At 44.0% G+C, this 19,376-nt stretch overlaps 1 protein-coding gene across 3 annotated transcripts in view; it reads right to left on the bottom strand.

The window, feature by feature from the left end:
* The window catches only part of KHDRBS1 (KH RNA binding domain containing, signal transduction associated 1), a 38,907-nt gene extending 29,638 nt beyond the window's left edge, over positions 1–9,269 (bottom strand). For all 3 annotated transcript variants that reach the window (XR_446331.3, XR_006221142.1, XM_007092404.2), the window contains exon 1: positions 8,605–9,269. Coding sequence is in view for 1 of the 3 variants with exons in the window: in XM_007092404.2 (XP_007092466.2) it covers positions 8,605–8,986 (382 nt within the window). In the remaining 2 variants the exon portion in view is untranslated. The remainder of the gene's footprint in view (positions 1–8,604) is intronic.
* Positions 9,270–19,376: the final 10,107 nt, after the last annotated feature.

Raw genomic sequence — 19,376 nt, 5'->3', positions numbered from 1 at the left:
TGTTGATCTGTTGTATTCCTATAGTAAGCAAGGTTGCAAAAATTGAAACCAGTAGAAAGATTTGTTCTTATGCAATGTAATGCACCCTGAGAATTTCTAACAGGATCTTTCTGTTTTATTTTGTACTAGCCATATCTTAATTAGAATCTCTTTGTCCGGTTTATCTCACAGTTTTTAAAAGAATATTAAGGGGGGGGCGCCTGGGTGGCTCAGTCGGTTAAGCGGCCGACTTCGGCTCAGGTCATGATCTCGCGGTCCGTGAGTTCGAGCCCCGTGTCGGGCTCTGTGCTGACAGCTCAGAGCCTGGAGCCTGTTTCAGATTCTGTGTCTCCCTCTCTCTGACCCTCCCCTGTTCATGCTCTGTCTCTCCCTGTCTCAAAAATAAATAAAACGTTAAAAAAAAAATTAAAAAAAAAAAAAAAAAAAAAAAAAGAATATTAAGGGGGCGCCTGGGTGGCTCAGTCGGTTAAGCGTCTGACTTCAGCTCAGGTCACGATCTCGCGGTCCGTGAGTTCGAGCCCCGCGTCGGGCTCTGGGCTGATGGCTCAGAGCCTGGAGCCTGCTTCCGATTCTGTGTCTCCCTCTCTCTCTGCCCCTCCCCCGTTCATGCTCTGTCTCTGTCTCAAAACTAAATAAACGTTAAAAAAAATTAAAAAAAAAAAAAAGAATATTAAGGCATTTTTAGAGAATTCTAAGAATTCTTTATAAGAGAATATAGGTTATTTACATAAAACTGAGAACTGAAAAGATAAAAGAGTCAGGGAAGTTTAGCCTTGAAAGAAAAACACAAAGAGGCAACTTTATGTCTTTAAGAGGGGCCATCTTCCATGTTTAGAAGGGGAAGGACTGAATATTAGTTCACTGTCTACTATGTATCAAATACTGTACAAATACTATCTCATTTATCCTACAGAATAACTCAGTGATGTAGCTGGTACTATCCCCATTTTACAAATGAGGAAACAAACTCAGAGAAGAGTCTCTAAGTCACAAAGCTATTAAAGTATCAGAATATAGTTCAAAACCCAGGCTTTGTCTAACTTCAAACCTCATACTTTTATTACTGCCTCTCAATGAGGAGTTTCTGGAGGGAGCGGGGCACTTTTTTTCCGCAAGGAAGAGTTGATTGTGTAAAATGTTGGGAAGTACAGTTCTACCCTCAGAGACGGTCATGAGGTTAAAGGCAATGAAAGGACTCTGTGGGTGCTTCAGATGTACAGTAGCCTGATCTTGCTTTTCTTTTCCAATTCTGTATTTCTCTCCTTGGCTTCACTTCTCTTGGAGAGCTGGGAGTAGGCCGTATTGGGAAGGAAAAAAAAGTCAAGAAGCTTCCTAAAAATGGTTTAACCCTCAGGCATAAGTACTTTCTAGACAACCTTTCTGAAACTAACTCATTTAAGTGATCTTCACTTGTGCCTCTGGAGACCTTGGATGTCCCCAGAGCCAAAGAGAGAAAAGTGAAAATGTAAACAACACAGAGAGGTGACCCACTTGTTTTTTAGCCAGGTGCTTACAATAATCACATTCCACCTAGTGCCTCTACACATCAGAAATTCTGTATTGTTTCATTGTCTTTCAGCCAGGACTATCCCTATTTAGCAGGTGAAAAGAACCTGGGCTCAGAAAAGTTATGTAACTTGTCCAAGATCACAAAACTAGTTAGGGACAGAGCAGGTACTTAAATCCAGGTTACTCCCTTCCAACACTTGAAGCAAATTCAAAATCTTGTGGCATTTCTCTTACTCTAACTTAACCATTCCTTTTTTGGTAGATCTTACCACAATCAGATTGTAAACTCTAAAGGATGAGAACTGTTTCTTAAACGTATGCCTCAGAGGAATGAGCAAGAGTTTTAAAGCCAGACAGAACTGGGTTTGATTCCCAGTTCTGCTATACGCTTGGAATGTGACCTTGAGCAAGTCATTAAACCTCTCTCTTGAGGGCACCTGGGTGGCTCAGTCAGTTCAGCGTCTGACTTAGGCTCAGGTCATGATCTCACAGTCTGTGAGTTCGAGCCCTGCATTGGGCTCTGTCCTAACAGCCTGCAGCCTGCTTCAGATTATGTGTCTCCCTCTCTCTCTGGCCCTTCCCCTCTCGCACTCTGTCTCTATCTCTCTCAAAAATAAATAAACGTTAAAATTTTTTTTTAAAAGCCAACCTCTCTCTTAGTCTTCCCTGCTTACTTTTAAAAAGGAGGAAAATAAAAAAAGAAAAAAGAGATTTAATAAACGCAAAAATGTTAATACTAGAGAAGTTTGGGGAAATTATACACAAACTTTATCATCTGGATTGGCTTAAGTAAAAACAGATTACCATGTACATTTCATTAATTGAACATTTGATAAAGGCTGCATAAGCAACGACAATGGTCAACATTTTCTAAGGCATCCAATGATAGCGTTTCTAAGAGGGCAAGATTCATAGAATATCTGCTCCAAAAGGTCAGGGGTCATGCCCTGCTCTCAATTTCTGCTCTTCTAACCACACTACTCCTTCTCTTGTTAATGATTTCCAGACCACTTCCATCACTAAACTGTGTACCTGCCATTTTTAGTAAATTACTTAATACACAATAGGCATCTATAAATATTTACTGAAAGAAACATATGTTAACACCCTCAACTTTCCTTAGAGATTCATGACTTTATTATTCCCAACTTTATAATTCTCTGCCCTATACCTTTTTTGTTGGTACCACCTTTTGGAATCCCAATTCCAGTATATGCTTACTACCTTTGTATTAAAAAAAAAAAAAATCTGTTCTTTTTATTTATCAAATTACTTACTATATTAAGCAAGAGCACAGACCAATAGGTTCTTAATCTTTTTTGGGGTCATGGGCCCCTTTGAGAATCTGATGAAAGCTACAGATTATCTCCCTAGGAAAAGATAACACAGTATTTCACATACAGTACAGACTGAGGGTGGGTACTGGTTCAGAAAAATCCCCCAAAGCCTGAGTTAAGAGCCCTCTAAGGGGCTCAATTCTCACACTCCAAGATAGTGGCAAACCCTATTATGGTATATTGACCATGGTCTCCTGAATCTCTTTCTTAGGATACATTTTAGAATTTCTAAATTTTTTTTTAAAAAAGCTTTTTGAGATAATTATAGATTTATAAGCAGTTGTGAGAAATAAAAGATCTCATATACCCTTCACCCAGTTTTCTCCATGATAATACTCTGCATATACACAAGACAGCATCATAATTAGAAAATTAACATTAATACAATCTACTGACTTTGTTCAGGTCATCAGTTTTACACCTACTTTTGTGTGTTTAGTTCTATGGATTTTAATCAGTCACGTGAACACCACCACAGTCAAGATGCAAAGCATGTCTATCACAGGGATTCCTCATGCCACCATTTTGTAGCCAACTGTCTCTCACCACTGGCAACCACTTCTGTCTGTTCTCCATCTCTATTGTTTTGTATTTTCAAGAATGTTTAATTAATGGAATTATGTTTCCTTTAGAGATTAGCTCTTTTTACTCAGCCTAATTCTCTTGAGAGCCACTCAAGTTGTTAACATTTATCTCTTTTTACTGCTGAGTAGTATTCCATGGTAGGAATGCACCAGTTTATTCACCTATTGGAGGCATATGGTTTTCAGTTTTTGGCTATTATGAATAGAGCTGCTATGAACATTCAGGCACAGGTCTGTGTGAAACTAAGTTTTAATTTTTCTGGGATAAATGCCCAAGAAACTGCAACTGCTTAGTATGGTAAACATATGCTTAGTTTTGCAGAAAGTTGCTTTATCAGAAAAAAACGTATGCTAACAATATTTTGCTTAATCTTGCTAGTATTGTGTTCTGTAAAAATAGTATTGTACTGTATGTATCTAGCCTTATGGGACTTACTTTTCAAACATTAGATTTCCAACATTTCTCCATGTTGTTGCTTGTAGCTGTAAGTTTTCATTTTCACTGCCTTGTAACGATCTCATTTTGAAAATCTCACAGTATTCAATCAATGGTGAAACAAGTTGCACCATTTTGTGAACAAGGTGCACCACTTTATGAATGAGGCATCATGTGCAAAAGTTTCTATGGGCATATTCCTAGGAATGGTGTTACTGAATTTTAAGAAATTTAAAAGTTCAACTTTCAGATGAAATGCTAAACTGTTATCCAGAGTGTCTGTATCAATTCACACTTCCACCAACAATGTTTAAGAGTTCCTTCTAATTAGGAGCGCCTGCATGGCTCAGTCGGTTGAGCATCCGACTTCGGCTCAGGTCACAGCTCGTGAGTTTGAGCTCTGTGCTGACAGCTCAGGCCTGGACCCTGCTTCTGCGTTTCCCTCTCTCTCTGCCCCTAACCCACTCGCATTCTTTCTCTGTCTCTCTCAAAAATAAACATTTAAAAAAAAAAAAAAAAGAGTTCCTTTTAATTCTCATCCTCTCAAGCCCTAAATCTTGTTTGACCTAGTTAAAAATCAACATGTCCACTTAAAAGTCCTATCATAACACTAGTTCCCCCCATTCCCACAAGCTTCCCAGGACATAAGGCATATTTGTCTTTTCATTCAGATCTTCCTTTATCACCTTCAGTAAAATTTTAAGTTGACAATAAGTGATCACAATATTCTTCTTCTGTAATATTGAGAAAAAAAATTCTTCTTGCCTTACAGAATGGCCAGGAGACAGAATTAATGAGTAGCATATCTCATGGCACATATTACATGCTCTAAATGTTATTTAATGTTATTGTTTATGATTATTTACATACATCTTGAGTGTTTTCTTGCTAATTTCAAGGCAATTGATATATTCTTTTAAATTTTTTTTTAATTTTTTGGTACTATTCTAAAAATGAGATTTGTCAATTCTTTTCTAATTGGGTCCTGCTCATGTATCAGAAACCTACTGATTTGTACATCTCTATATTGTAATCAGCCACATCACTGACCACTTTCTTAAGTAAACAACAATGTTGTTGCAAATAGTTGTAACCTCTGCCTTTTTATCCTACTATTGACACTTATACCCATATTCGGTCTAGAATTCCTTTGCAATTCCACTTTCTGATTTTAATAGGTTTTGCTAGCCTTGTAGAATGAAATGGATATATTTCTATGACATATTGTGAATGAAATAAAGGAATTAAGTATTTCGAAGTTTCAACAGACTTTGTCTTTAAATGTCCACTGGGTGCTTTTGAAAGATGGATTTCTAAGTATACTTTCAAGGTCTTCTGGGGACTGTTAATCTCTTCAAAATGTTTACTTACTTCTGAGTCATTTACACTAACTTATATTTTCCTAATTGTACAAAGTAGAATAAAAAACACTGAGACACATAAAAGCATTTTGTTTATTATACAAATATGTAACACAAAATAAATTATTTTTGTTTTAGAAAACAAGCATGGGTAAACTGATTCCTTGCATGTCTGCTAATGCATTTAATTGTCATCACAGCTTGAATATCAACTTGGCTAACACAGAAGTCTATATTCAAAATGTAAATTCCTCAGAACTACGTTGATATTTTTCCATTATGCAATGAAGATGAATACTCATTCATCAAATATTTAGTAAGAGGCCATTCTGTGCGGCAGTCTTCAAGGAACAAGAGATACAGCAGTGAACAAAGCAGACAAAAGATCCCTGCCCTGGTAGAGCTAACATTCTAGCTGTGAAAGAGGTGTGGTTAAATACATAACTACAATAAATGGGGCATCAGATGCTGGTGAGTGCAAAATAAAGTAAAGCTGGGAAAGGGACAGGAAGAGGTATGTGACTGCTGAAGGAAGAGTGGGCTGGATCTTGAGGCACCTCCTCGGAAATGAGCAGAGGTGCCTGGAGGAGTGTTAATCCCAAGAGCGAGGCTCTGCTCTCTGGGTTTCCTTCTTTTTCTTCTGGCCTTATTATCTTTACTGTCATGTTAGCTACCACTCCAATGCGTTCAAATACATTACAGTATTTTGTACAAGTAGTACAAAATATTTTCAAAGTACAATTTTTTGCAGGTACTATATACAGTAAGGGGTGGGGTGGGTGGGGATGGTTAGGTGTGTGGATCCAGATTCAGATTGACTTCAAATCCTACTTATGCTGCTTACAAATCTTGTTGCTGTAGGCAAATTAATCTCTGTGTGCCTTCATTTCCTCATTGGTAAAAGTGAGGATAAGAGTAACTTCCTCATAGTATTGTCACAAAGACTAAATATTTGATATAAAAAGTGCTCAGACCAGTGCCTAGCACAGTAAGTGTTAAGTATTATTTTTCTTACATGTATCCTTATCAGACTTTAAATACTACTATTCTGTCTTCTCAGAGTCTCACTTCCTCATAGTTGGTGGACTTCACACTCCCTTTCCCAGATCATTCAAAAATGATCCAGGTCCAACATATATCAAGACTTACCCATGCTAAGAAGCATCCATATACCCTTCTAAGACTGTTCTTTCAATGAGCCGGCATTACCTCAACCCCAATTCTCCAATTAAAATTTCAAATTGATTTTAAAACAGAAAGAAAGAAAGAAAGAAAGAAAGAAAGAAAGAAAGAAAGAAAGAAAGAAAGAAAGAAAGACAGACACCAAAATGTCCAAGTGAAAAATAAGATTGAAGAGCACTCTCTTGTAACAGAATTTAAGCAGTGAGAGAAGAGTGAAAACTGTAACTGTTTCTAAAAATATTTTTATTTTTCAGGAATCTCTACACCCAATTTACAATCCCAAGATCCAGATTCCCATGCTCTACCGACTGAGCCAGCCAGGCACCCCTGTAAGTAACTTTTAATGATCAACAGTTTTTGATGATCAACCTAAGAAACCATCTTTTACTTAAAAGACAAACATTGTACTAGACATTTGGTGTGGTTAAGCAAAAAATATCTTGCTTTCATACCATATTCAGTACCCTGGATTTACAACTAGAAGAAAACTGTGGTGACAAGTCATTACCTGATTACAGACCAAAGGGAATGGTGCTAGTGCTTTTACATGTCATTTAATTCTCTCAACTCACCATCCCACTTTACAGATAAAGTTACCAAGGTTCAGAAAGCTTCCCAAGAATAGGTAACTAGTTAAGGGTCAGAATTTCAAACCCAAGCCAACACCTAAAAGTTCTAAAGTTTGTTATTCTCTTGCATTTAATATGGACTGCTTAAAGATTAGAGAAAATAAAAATTAGACTACCAGTCAACCTTTCAGAATTTAGCCTGACATTCTGAAATCTGCCCATGTACTTGCTTTCCGATTCAAACACCTGGTGTTTGTTATATGCAAGACAGCATGAAAAATATAAAGATAAAAAAAAAGGCATTCCTGGCCTTCAGAAAGATTGCCAGAGGCACACAATGAGCAGTAATGTTTCAAACAATCTGTGTTACAAAAACAGCAAAGCATCAGGTTGAAAATGTAAGCAGTTCATCTAAATGTTATTCCTGACCACAGCCAGCTTTGTTCATTGAGTTAAAAAGTAAGGACCCCTCACCAATGTAGGGTGCTAGAGAACAAAGGGGAGGGAAATGATCTTTTCATAACTATCTGTTCATTCTATCAGCATTGCCAAAGAGTCCACCTACTCATTTAGTGTTGAAGACTGCAACTTTCTACTTGATTAATAAAATGTAGGTATCATAAGAAATACTTATTAAAACAACGTTGTAACTAGAAGTGAGGGCGAAACGGACGGCTTTCGGGAGAAACCAGAGGGACCAGGTGATTGGCCAGGGCAGGAAAGGAGCGTGGGTCTACAGACAGCGAACAAAGACTATTATTTCTAATCTATTTCACTACTGAAGCAAAAAATAAAAAATAAAGACCCGAGTCTTTCAGGTACAAGCATCCTGCCATTTCTCTCAATTTTGTCCATCTTGTTGGAGAAAGTCCTGCACACCACCCTTTACCTCCTCCTATCCCATTTCACGAGAGTTATTTTTTCCCCCTTCTGGTGGACACCACGTTGTAAAATAAAGGGGTCCGATCTTCCGGCTCTGTAGCCATCACCACTTTACCGGCCGAAGTGGTAAATCTGATTCGGAAAACCTCAAGCTCCGATTCCCACAGGTTGCTTCTGCCTCCGAGCAACTTAAGCTCCTGTTACCGCTAAGTCCCACCCGGCCCCAGCGACCGCGGCGCGCTGGACAGGGCACTCCGGCCTCACCCCATTTCACCTCGGCCCTCCCTCCCACGGTCCCTCCCCGCTCGGGCCGGCTTCGCCTCCTACACCCTCAGTAGAGGCGTCTACCTCCACCCGCAATGAAGAAACCTTTCCCTTTAGGGTAGGGGGAGGTAAAGGTTCATTTCTGGAAGAATCTGAACACTCGGAGGGCAGGGCAGCTGCAAGAAGTGGGAGGGGGAAGGGTCGGCAAAGGGGCGGGGAGCGCAGCGCTATCCATCAAGATCTTTGCGCTAAGAGATCGCCAAGTCCCCTTCGGGCCTCCACTGCAGCCTAGAAATTCTCCCTCACACCGTGGGCCGGGACAGGTGCGGAATCCAGGATCCCCATCATCCCCCCAGGATGAGGATAAGAGAAGAGGAGTTCACAACTGCCTTGGCCCCGAGGGGGCGGGAAGCGGGAGGAACAAAGCCACTGCCACCCATGCCCCCGAGTGGCCAGGCGACCCAGAGGGACCCGGCTTACCTGCCGTCAGTAGCTGCATGGCGTGAGTGAAGGACGGGTCGAGCGAATCCTTCTCGGCCATGAGTTCGGGCAGGTACTTGTTCTCCGGCTCCATCTTGACGGAGGCAGTGGCTGAGGGGGGCAGCAGCGGGGTCGGCGCTGGACCGCCCACTGTCGCGTCGGGACCGGTGGCCGAGGGCGGCAGCAGCGGTGGTGGCTGCGTGGCGGGCGAGGCCCGGGCGCCCCCCCGGGATCCCCCTCCGCCTCCCCGGGATCGGTGAGGCAGCGGTGGCTGCCGAGACGGCGCCTGACGCACTGAGGGGTGGGCACCGGAGGGGTCCATGGAGCCGCTGCGGCCTGAGGACCGGCTCATGCGCGCGGCGGGGTCGTCCCGGCGCTGCATTGGGGCGGATGTACGATCGAGGGATCGAGGAAGCAACGCGGCAGCGGCAGAGGCCCAAGCGGCGGTTGGCGGGGGTGGGAGAGCGGGAGCGACAGCGACCGAAGCCGACCCGAGCGACCCAGCGAAAGAGAGCACCGGAAATGAGGCGGCGCGCGTGCGCAGTCAGCCACCGGCACCGCCCTTGGGTCTCTCCGCGGAGAACAAAGTCTCCAGTCGGGCCACGGCGCCTGCGCACCGCCGCGGAGCCCGAAGAACTCGCCTCCCCGCTCCCCTTTTCCCTCGGAGCCCGCCAGGCCAGAGCCTTGTGCGCGTGCGCAAGTGGCCGCGGGCTTCGTTCGTTTTCTTTTCCACGTGACTCGGCGCTAGCGGGACACGTGTCTCCTCCCCCTCTGGCCGAGTGCGCGGAGGGGCGGGGGCTGTGGAATGTCTTTGTCTGCGCGCGGGCCCGCGGAGTGTGGGGCGGGAGACCTGTTACTCGCGGGGCCACGCCCCCGCCAACGGCTGAGCTGGGGGGCGGGGGGGTTGTGCTCCGTGGCGGTGGAGTGGGGGGAAAAGTGGGGCGGAGAGGGGGGCTCACTGAAATGTAAGGAGACCCGAGTGGGGGGGTCGCGGGAGGGAAAGGAGAGGGAATGGAGGCGGTCTGGGCAGGAAGAGAGGGGAGAGACTGCCGGAACGGGGACGGCGGGGGGAAAGAGACAGGGCACGGGGGAAACTAGGGGTGAAGAAGGGACGATTCAGGAAGAGTCCTGACTCAGAGATGAGGGGCTTGCAGGAAGGACGGGTCAGTGGGAAGACTGGAGAACTTGAACTAGATTGGAAAACTGAAATCTAGCAAGGAAAAGGGCGCCCGACCGAAACGGAACCCCATAAGTCGTGTCCCGTTTTCCAGTATAGTAGGCTCTAAAACGTTAGCCATTGTTGGTCTGAGAAGTCGCCTTAAAAGACGAAGCATTTTAACTCTTTACATATAGGGCTGCTTTCTGCTGAGTTCAGTGTTTCTTCCGCAAAAAAGTGAGCAAGAGGCCAGGTCCTTAATCCGTGATGGTTGTATCACTAGGATGGCTCCTTCTATTGATATGAGTGCTAATGCCCTTGCTTCTGTTGGACCCTTCACAGTGGATCGTTCCAGCTTTGCTCAGAAAGACCCTTGCCACTGTTCTCGAGTCCAAGGTGTGTGTGTGTGTGTATATATATATACATACATATATATATATATATATGGTGCACCGTCTCCCACAGCAGTCTTCTCATCTTTGGATGCTATATGCAAATGAGCATAGGTCTCTAACATGAACTGTTTCAAAACCTGGTGCTTTCTCTAACCTTTCTTTCCCTCCACAGATTTTTGCTTCCCCCATTCAAAGGACTCTCCTCCCTTTTCCTTTTGGATCAGTTCCCCTAGTAAGACTGTGCTTTTCAAAACCATTTCTGAACATTGTCTTCTGTGTTGCTCAAAACTGTTGATTTTTGGGTCTGAAACTTAGAAGCCTTCAAGTAGGGAGCATTTAAGGCCTGACAACTTTCTTGGGGATGGGGAAAAGAAATTATCCACAGAAATGAGAACAAACACAAATATCTCCATAAACCATCACGTATGTATTCTGTATTTCCCTCTACCGCCAGTATTTTACTTTGAATTCACGTAGGTATAGTTTATAGGTAGGAGAAAAAATGTTTTTGAGTAATTGTAATAAAGAATGTAATGTGACCAGTGCCAAAAGATACGTGACTATTAAGTGAGATTGGACTTCAAGGCAGGAGATAGATTTCGGCCAGGAGAGAATGAGTTCCAGGCAAAGGGAAGTATGAACAAATAGAACATTCAAGATGAAAATGTCAGAGATGTGTTTAAGGAAGAGGAGTAAACCAGTTGCAGACTGAAGAAATAGGTTGAGAGAGCAAATGCATAGAGGAGGGGAGAGGGGGCAAGATGGATTTATAGCTCTCTTGCAAGTCATTTCTGCTGCTGTCCTTGAAAATCCTGCTTGGGTGGGGGTGGTGTTACAAATGGCTGAAGTGTCCTTGCTCTGTAATGAGATGCCCAGATGGAGGTACCTTGAGCTGAGGCTAATGAAACTTTGATAAAGAAGTGTCTGAGAAGGAGCTGGGTAGTGGTATCTGTGGGTTTCTAAGACGAGAATCACCAGTCTTTCCAGATGGCTGCCAAACCTTTACTTAACTTGAAAAGGGTGGGGTTGAAGGGAGATTTGAACTCTTCTTCCAGGTGAGACATACAAAAGGTAATCTCTGAGGCAATAGGTTGTGAGGCTGTGATGTACTTACAAAGTAAGTGATAACAGCAGCCTTCTACTGGGGTGGGGGGTAGGGCTGGTGGCAGGAGCTTGGGGGGTGGGGGTGGGGTTCTCCGGGGGCCAGAAGGGTAATTCCTGTCTTGAAAGCCCAGAGGTCTGGAGCTGATTTTGTGTCGACCACAATATCACATCGTCCCCCCCCCCCCCGGGTTCACCTGAAGGTACTAACGGTATAGCCTCGTGGAAAGAACTGACTTTGGAGTGAGGCAGACAGATTCAAACCCAGCAATGCCTTGTCCTCACTGTATGTCATTAGGAAAAGCACAACCTGTCTGGATCTTAGTTTCCTCCTCTGTAAAGTGGAGGTAAGGATATCTACCTTGCAGAATTGTTGGGGGCAAATACCAGTGTAAACCTCCTGACAGCAGAACTTACGAGCGAAAGAACTAATTAATGGCCATTTAGTGCCCAGTGAAGAGTTTGGGGTGCTTCATGTTGGTTGTGGATCTGAAAGGCCTGCTTTCTAGAATCTTGTCTCATTTTCACTGAGTATAACTAGACTGTGTTTTGGAGGGGGAGTTTCCAAAAAGACCAAGTAACTTTTACCCTATTGCCTCCCCTGATCCAGTTACTATGGTGTAGGATGCAGGAGTAATTGACAGCGTAGTGATTCAGATGGATTTAGGCTCTTCTTGACTGCTGGATGCTTGAGCACATTACTTACCTTTCCTCAGCCTCTGCTCCCTCCTCTTTGATAAAACGGGAGTCTGAACAATGCCTACCTCCAGGCTGTGAGGATTAAAGCACTCAGCCCCTGCTGGCGATTAGTAGGCGCTTGAGAGGTGATAGCGACCATTGTTATTATTACTACACACATTTATTGAGTACCTTATTGATGACTTTCACTTTTGTGTGAGTCTCTAATGGAGATGGTTGGGAAAGATGGAAGTTTGCCTGTAGCTGCCTGCTGTGTAATCTCCACCAATGGGGGATCTGCAAGCCCTGCCTACCTCCCCTGCTTTGCAGCCAGTGCCTGGGGGAAGGACTCCAGCCCTGAACAGGAGAGTTTCTCTTCCAAGAGTGTAGTTCATCTGTTCAATCTTAAACACCTTACTTGGTGCCTAATATGTGGAGAGTGGAAGAGAAAGAAGGACCAAGATACATTAAAAAACTTTTTTTCTAAGTTTTTTTTTTTTTTTTTGCTACAAAAATACATGCTCGGAGCACCTGGTTGCCTCGGTTGCTAGGGCATGTGACTCTTGATCTCAGGGTTGTGAGTTGAAGCCCCATGATGGGTGTAGAGATTACTTAAAATCTTAAAAATATATTTTTTAAATATGTGTTTATAGAAATATATAGATTTAAATTTATATATTTAAATCTATATATTTCTAGTTTTAAGAAAAATCCAACCATAAGATAGGCATAGTGAAAAGTAAAATTCCCCCCATAACCTTGCCCGTTGCCTTGACTCCCCGTCTCCAAAGGGCATTGTCCAATGGTTGCTTGTGTAGCATTCTAGACATTTTAATACAGCTATATGCAAGTCTATATTTTTTGTTTTATTTTTTTTTAATTAAAAAAAATGTTCATTTATTTTTGAGAGAGAGAGAGAGACAGACCATGAGCAGGGGAGGGGCAGAGAGAGAGGTAGACACAGAATCTGAAGCAGGCTCCAGGCCCTGAGCTGTCAGCACGGAGCCCGACGCGGGACTCGAACTCACGAACTGTGAGATCATGACCTGAGCCGAAGTCAGACACTCAACCGACTGGGCCACCCAGGCACCCCTATTTTTTGTTTTAAACACAAATTATAGCATTCTACACGAACAGTTTTACTACTTGATTTTAACATTTTTTTTGTTGTTGTTTGTTTTTTTTTAATTTATTTTTGGGACAGAGAGAGACAGAGCATGAACGGGGGAGGGGCAGAGAGAGAGGGAGACACAGAATCAGAAGCAGGCTCCAGGCTCCGAGCCATCAGCCCAGAGCCCGACGCGGGGCTCGAACTCACGGACCGCGAGATGGTGACCTGGCTGAAGTCGGACGCTCAACCGACTGCGCCACCCAGGCGCCCCACTACTTGATTTTAAATATTCTGGTCATCTTCCCTTCTCAGCATATATAAATCTGTTTCACTTTTCATGGCTGCTTCGTATACCATCGATTATTACCTCTTAAAAAAAAAAAAAGAAGAAGAAGAAAGGAACTGGTTAAGTTTTATTTATTTTGAGAGAGAGAAAGCAGGAGGGGGGGGGCAGAAAGAGAGAGAGGGAAGGAGAGAATCCCAAGCAGGCTCCATGCTGTCCGTGCAGAGCATGACGTGGGGTTCAATCTCACAACCATGAGATCATGACCTCAGTCGAAATCAAGAGTTGGACGCTTAACTGACTTAGCCACCCTGGCGCCCTTAACCAGTTCCCTTCTGATAGAAATGTAAGTCTGGTGCCTGTATTTGGAAATGTGGAAAGGTGATTCCACCTTTTCAGTATGGCAAATCATAATGCAACGAGCATCATTGGACAGCATTTTTGTGCACTAGTATCAATATATCTAGAAATCTCAATATTTCTAGAAATGGCCTAAAAAGACTGTACCAAGCAGCAGGGGAGGCAGCATTCTCTTCTCCCTTCTCCTCAATCAATTCTGAGTATCATCCCCCCATATTTTTGGCCTTTGCCTGTGGTAGATGAAAATGGCATGGGATTGAACATGGAATAAAGGAATTCCATGCCCTCAAGGAGCTTGCTGCCGAGTGAAGGAGACAAATAAAACCAAGGTTACTGTGTAGAGTGAGAAGTGTTACAGTAGAGGACTACAAAGAGCTGTAGGAACACACAGGAAAGGGTGATTGACCAACTACAGACATGAATTAAGGAAGTTGGCTCTTTGGGAAGTTGCCAGGTGGAGTGGGGGCAGGGCATTTAAATGTTGGTTGTTTAGGAGAGCTTGGTCCCTGTGCCTATTCTCCTTTTTTCATGTTCATGGTTCTGGAATATAGATCTCTAGCCCAGACGTCTGAGTTCCAAATCTAGATAGCCAGTTGCACCCCTGGCACGTCCTTGTCTGGCTGTGTCAGAGACCCCTCCAACCCCACGTGTTCCCGACAGAATTCAAACCGCAGCTCCTAGCAGCTCTGCTTCAGGGCCCAGATGACTTAATGTTAATAAGCTCCTTTTTCCAGGACCAGGCCTGATCCAGCACCTTGGAAGCCCAGGGCCAGAAAATCTTAAGGAGGCATTCCTTCTCAAGGCCATGCTCCTCCTTGCTTGCCTCGTTCTAGTCCCAGGGTGCTCTTGGCATTCCCACAGACGGTGCCTCATTTGGTAAGGACAGTGGGGGATCAGAGCAGGGTTAGTGTGCCCCATAACTTAACCCACTGCTTTATCTGACAGCCGCTTGTGAAAAGTCCCTAGAAGTGTCCCAAGAATACTTAAAGGGGACTTTGCAGGGCCAACAATGGGAACTCAGGATGATGATTGCTGTTCCTGTGGCTTTGTTGGAGTCCACAGGCTTGTGAAGCCTATATGATATTTGAATTATAATCATCTTTTTTTTTTTCCCACCTGTCCCCCCCAACCAGAAGGTTAGCAGCTTATGGGCAGGAAACATTTCTGTCTTTGTATACACCGACAGGGCTGGAACAGAGCAGGCATTGGATAAATGTATGTTGACAAAGTAAATATCTGCAAAATAATTAAACTGCCATTCTCCCCTTGCCTTTCTTTACCACCAACCTGCTCCTCCTCCAGTGCCCCCCATCTTCGAGAACAGCGCCCCTAACTTACTGCACAGCTGGAAATCTGGGAGCCATCCATAACTGCTCTCCACTGCCTCACCCCCACCATACACATGCCTAAATATTACCTCAAAAATATTGCAAATCCCATCCTTTTTTCTCTATCTCCACCACCTTTGTCTCCATCTGAGATGCTGTAATGCCTCATTTGAACCAGGCTCGAACTCACGAGCCAGCCGCGAGATCATGACCTGAGCCAAAGTCGGACGCTCAACCAACTGAGCCACCCAGGCGCCCCCCTCATTTGAACTTCTAGACCCTTTCTCTATTCTCTACCCAGAAGTCAGCATAATATTTTCAAAATGCGGATCTGATCATGTCTGCCTGCCTGCCTGTCTGTCTCTCTCCCCTGCCCCCCTTTGTAAAATCTTTTCAGCGACTTCCCATTGCCCTCAGGATTAAAGACCAGAACCCTTAACACGCCTGGCTCCACCCTGCCCACATGGCTAACGCCGCCTGGCTTTCTTGCCTCATCTCATGCCTTTCTCCTCAGTTCCTGTGCTCAGTGACCCTGGCCTTTTTCAGTTCCTCAGTTCCTGCCTTCCCCAGAATGCACTCTTTCTGGTTCCTTATCCTAAAACTTCAGTCACTGCTCTCCTGCCCCCAACCCAGCCCCTCCCTTCCCTACTACCTCTTTTCCTTGGGTGCTATAATTTCAGATATATGAAAATATCACTTCTTTAAGAAAGCCTTTCCAGATCCCCATGGCAGGTCAGATTAGCCCCTGTTGTTACATGTTCTCATGGCTCATTCCTAAAACCTGCCACGTTTTAAATTTACTTTGTGTGACTGAGTAATGTCTACCTCTGCCGCTTGAATGTAAGCCCCATGACGGCAAGAATTTTGCCTGTGGTGTTTAAGGTTATGTCCCTAGCACCCAGCGGAGTGCTGGGCTGGACTGGCCGATCAATGAAGATTTGTTGGCTCGATAAATAGAAATAGCAACAGCACATACAGAGACATTAAAGCATTACAAACCTTGGCATGGGTCCCTGGTTTAAAGTCATGTCCTATGACCTAGATTGAGCGGGGGAGGGGGAGCGTGCATGAAAAATGGCAGATGAGGCTCAAAAGGTGTCTTGACGCTCAAGTGAGGAAATAGAATGCCTACAGAGAGCAGTGAGGTGACGTGGCCACAGATCTAGAGTCCAGAAGGAAACCAGTGACTCACAGGTTACATTTGGCCTGTGCGTATATTTTAATTGGCCTGCCTAATTTTAAAAAATGAAATTTGATCCCGGGTTCCGGCACCACCACCACCACCACCACGACAAATGAAAGAGATGCCGGTACTTAAACATTGGGAGAGTCCACATTTTACAAAAAATTTCTGGGTTTCTAGTTTTTCTTGAAACATCAGATGTTCTAGGAACCTTGGGTTCGTATTTCTTCAAGCAATAATTAGGTTCTGCCTTTAGAGGGCACTGCCTCTAACTTCCTGGGCATTTTTGCTCCCCACCAGACTAAACATTGGAGTTCGTGACCCAGTTCTAGAGGGACTGATTGGTTGAAACAGGTGGGGAAAGAACAGGAGGGAGAGAAGGAAGTTCACATGGGAGTTGGAGACACCTAGACCTAAGGGACATTAAGTCCGGATCCAGTCAGTCTGGCCCAGGCTTGGGGTGGGGGAGGGGAATAAACTTCAGAACCTAGAGACTCTCTTCGGCCGTCAGCAGTGTTTGGGGACCAAAGGGGAGATAAAAACAAAGCAGGAAATCTACCTTGATCCTGGCTGCGCTGGGAGTAAGTGAATGGAAACTTTGGAATTTTAGCAAGATAAATGATAACTTCTTCAGGGCTCACCTTTGCCCTGTTCCTGTCAACAAAGAGATAAAAGATGAAGGAGAGTAAGATCCTTACTGTTGAAGAAATTGACAGTCTTGTGGGAGAGAAATAACTAGATATTATGTGCTAGATAGTAGAGAAGCACTCATTCAATTAATATATTTTCAGCACCTACCATGTGTCAGACACCGTGCTAGGTGCTGAGTTAGAATTATGGAGAAGCTCTGACTCAGAGCTTATACCTAGGTGGTTTGGGAGATCAGAGGATGATGGGATTAAATCTGATAGGAGTCTTACATCTGGAAGAGAATCGTTTGAGTTGGGCCCAAAAAGAATAAAATTTTGCTGGGGCTGGGGTGCCTGAGTGGCTCAGTCAGTTGAGCGGCTGACTTTGGCTCAGGTCATGATCTCACAGTCCGTGAGTTCGAGCCCTGCGTCGGGCTCTGTGCTGACAGCTCAGGGCCTGGAGCCTGCTTCAGATTCTGTGTCTCCCTCTCTCTCTGCCCCTCCCCTGCTCGCACTCTTGTCTCTCAAAAATAAATAAACATTAAAAAAATAAAAATAAAAAATCTGACAGGCGTCTTACATCTGGAAGGCAATCATTTGAATTGGGCCCAAAAAGAATAAAATTTTGCTAGGGCTGGGGCGCCTGTGTGGCTCAGTCGATTAAGTGTCCAACTTTGGCTCAGGTCATGATCTCATGGTCTGCAAGTTCAAGTCCCACATTGGGCTCTGTGGTGACGGCTCAGAGCCTGGAGCCTGCTTTGGATTCTGTGTCTTCCTCTCTCTCTGCCCCTCCCCTGCTCCCACTCTGTCTCTCTCTCTCAAAAAATAAACATTAAACATTTTTTTGGCTAGGGCTTGGCTTGGGACACGAAAGGTCCATTCTAGTCAGAAGAAAGAACAGGAAGCACTGGTGAGAAGGTGTGAGATGTTTGAGGAATAGTGAAATATTGGGTTGGAGAGATTTTTGTAGGAAAGAAGGAAGTGATTTTTTTTAGACCCTAGGCTGCCTTTTAACCTAAAACCCATTGGATTTTTTTCCCCCTAGAAAGACATTCTTTAAAATGGAACTGTTTCAAAAACAACTAAAATGCAAAACCAATCCAGGGGTGAAAATACTATTGTCCCAGTGTAAAGAGTTTCAATGTAAAATAAGGTCGTCGTTTGAGACCAACACAACATTCTAGAACTTACACATTGAAATGAGAAGTTTTGAATTCCTCTTTCAAAACTTTCAAATTTGTCTTCAAAGCCTAAAGTCCATTCTTCGGAATATTTTCAAAGGTGACACCTTTTTATTCTTGAGGATGACTATAATTTGGGGAAACAAATAATTCAGAGCCAAAGTTACCGAATAAGATAGAAATCAAGTTGGGGAAGGGCCCCTGGCTGCCTCAGTCAGTAGAGCATACGACTCTTGATCTCAGGGTCATGAGTTCAAGCCCACTTTGGGTATGGAGCCTACTTTAAAAAAAAGAGAAGGGGGCAACTGGGTGGCTCAGTCGGTTAAGTGTCTGACTTCGGCTCAGGTCATGATTGCACAGTTCCTGAGTTCGAGCCCTGCATTGGGCTCTGTGCTGACAGCTCACACAGCCTGGAGCCTACTTTGTGGATTCTGTGTCTCCCTCTTTCTCCATCCCTCCCCCGCTCATACTCTGTCTCTCTATCTCTCAAAAATAAATTAAACTCTAAAAAAAAAGAAAAGAAAAGAAATTGAGTTGGGGAGAAAGATTTTTAAAGAAAAAGGTGTAAAGACAGAGTAGTGACTATGATTTTCTTGTATAACTTTTAAAGTGATCCTGAAGTCAATTCTAAAAGATGACATCTGCAATATTTTTGAGTAATGATGGCTCTGTCAGAACAAGGGTAGACACACCCACCCAAAGCAACTCCTTCAAGTATGGAATTTGTGCATAAATGCATTCTTCCATTCAATAAATATTTATTAAATACCTACCTAATAGATGCCAAGCATTGTGTTAAGTGGTGAACAAAATAGACAGATCCCTGCTTTGGTGGTACTTATTTATTTATTTTTTTTAGTAGGCTTCACGCCCAGCACAGAGCCCAATGTGAGGCTTGAACTCACGACCCTGAGACCATGATGAGCTGAGATCAAGATTCAGACACTTAACCTACTGAGCCACCTAGGGACCTCCGGTAGTACTTTCTAAAGTGGGGAGGCAGATAATCACCAAGTACACTAACCAGGTCAAAATAAGGGTTTTTTAAAAAAATGTTTATTTATTGGGGCGCCTGGGTGGCTCAGTCGGTTAAGCGGCCGACTTCGGCTCAGGTCATGATCTCACGGTCCATGAGTTCGAGCCCCGTGTCGGGCTCTGTGCTGACAGCTCAGAGCCTGGAGCCTGTTTCAGATTCTGTGTCTCCCTCTCTCTCTGACCCTCCCCTGCTCATGCTCTGTCTCTCTCTGTCTCAAAAATAAATAAACGTTAAAAAAATTTTTTTTAAATGTTTATTTATTTATTTTGAGAGAGAGAGAGAGAGCACCAGCAGGGGAGGGGCAGAGAGAGAGGGAGGGAGCGAGAATCCC

Source organism: Panthera tigris, chromosome C1 (assembly GCF_018350195.1).
Source record: "Panthera tigris isolate Pti1 chromosome C1, P.tigris_Pti1_mat1.1, whole genome shotgun sequence".
NCBI classification, from domain to species: domain Eukaryota; kingdom Metazoa; phylum Chordata; class Mammalia; order Carnivora; family Felidae; genus Panthera; species Panthera tigris.
This window is presented reverse-complemented; position numbering and strand designations above follow the sequence as displayed.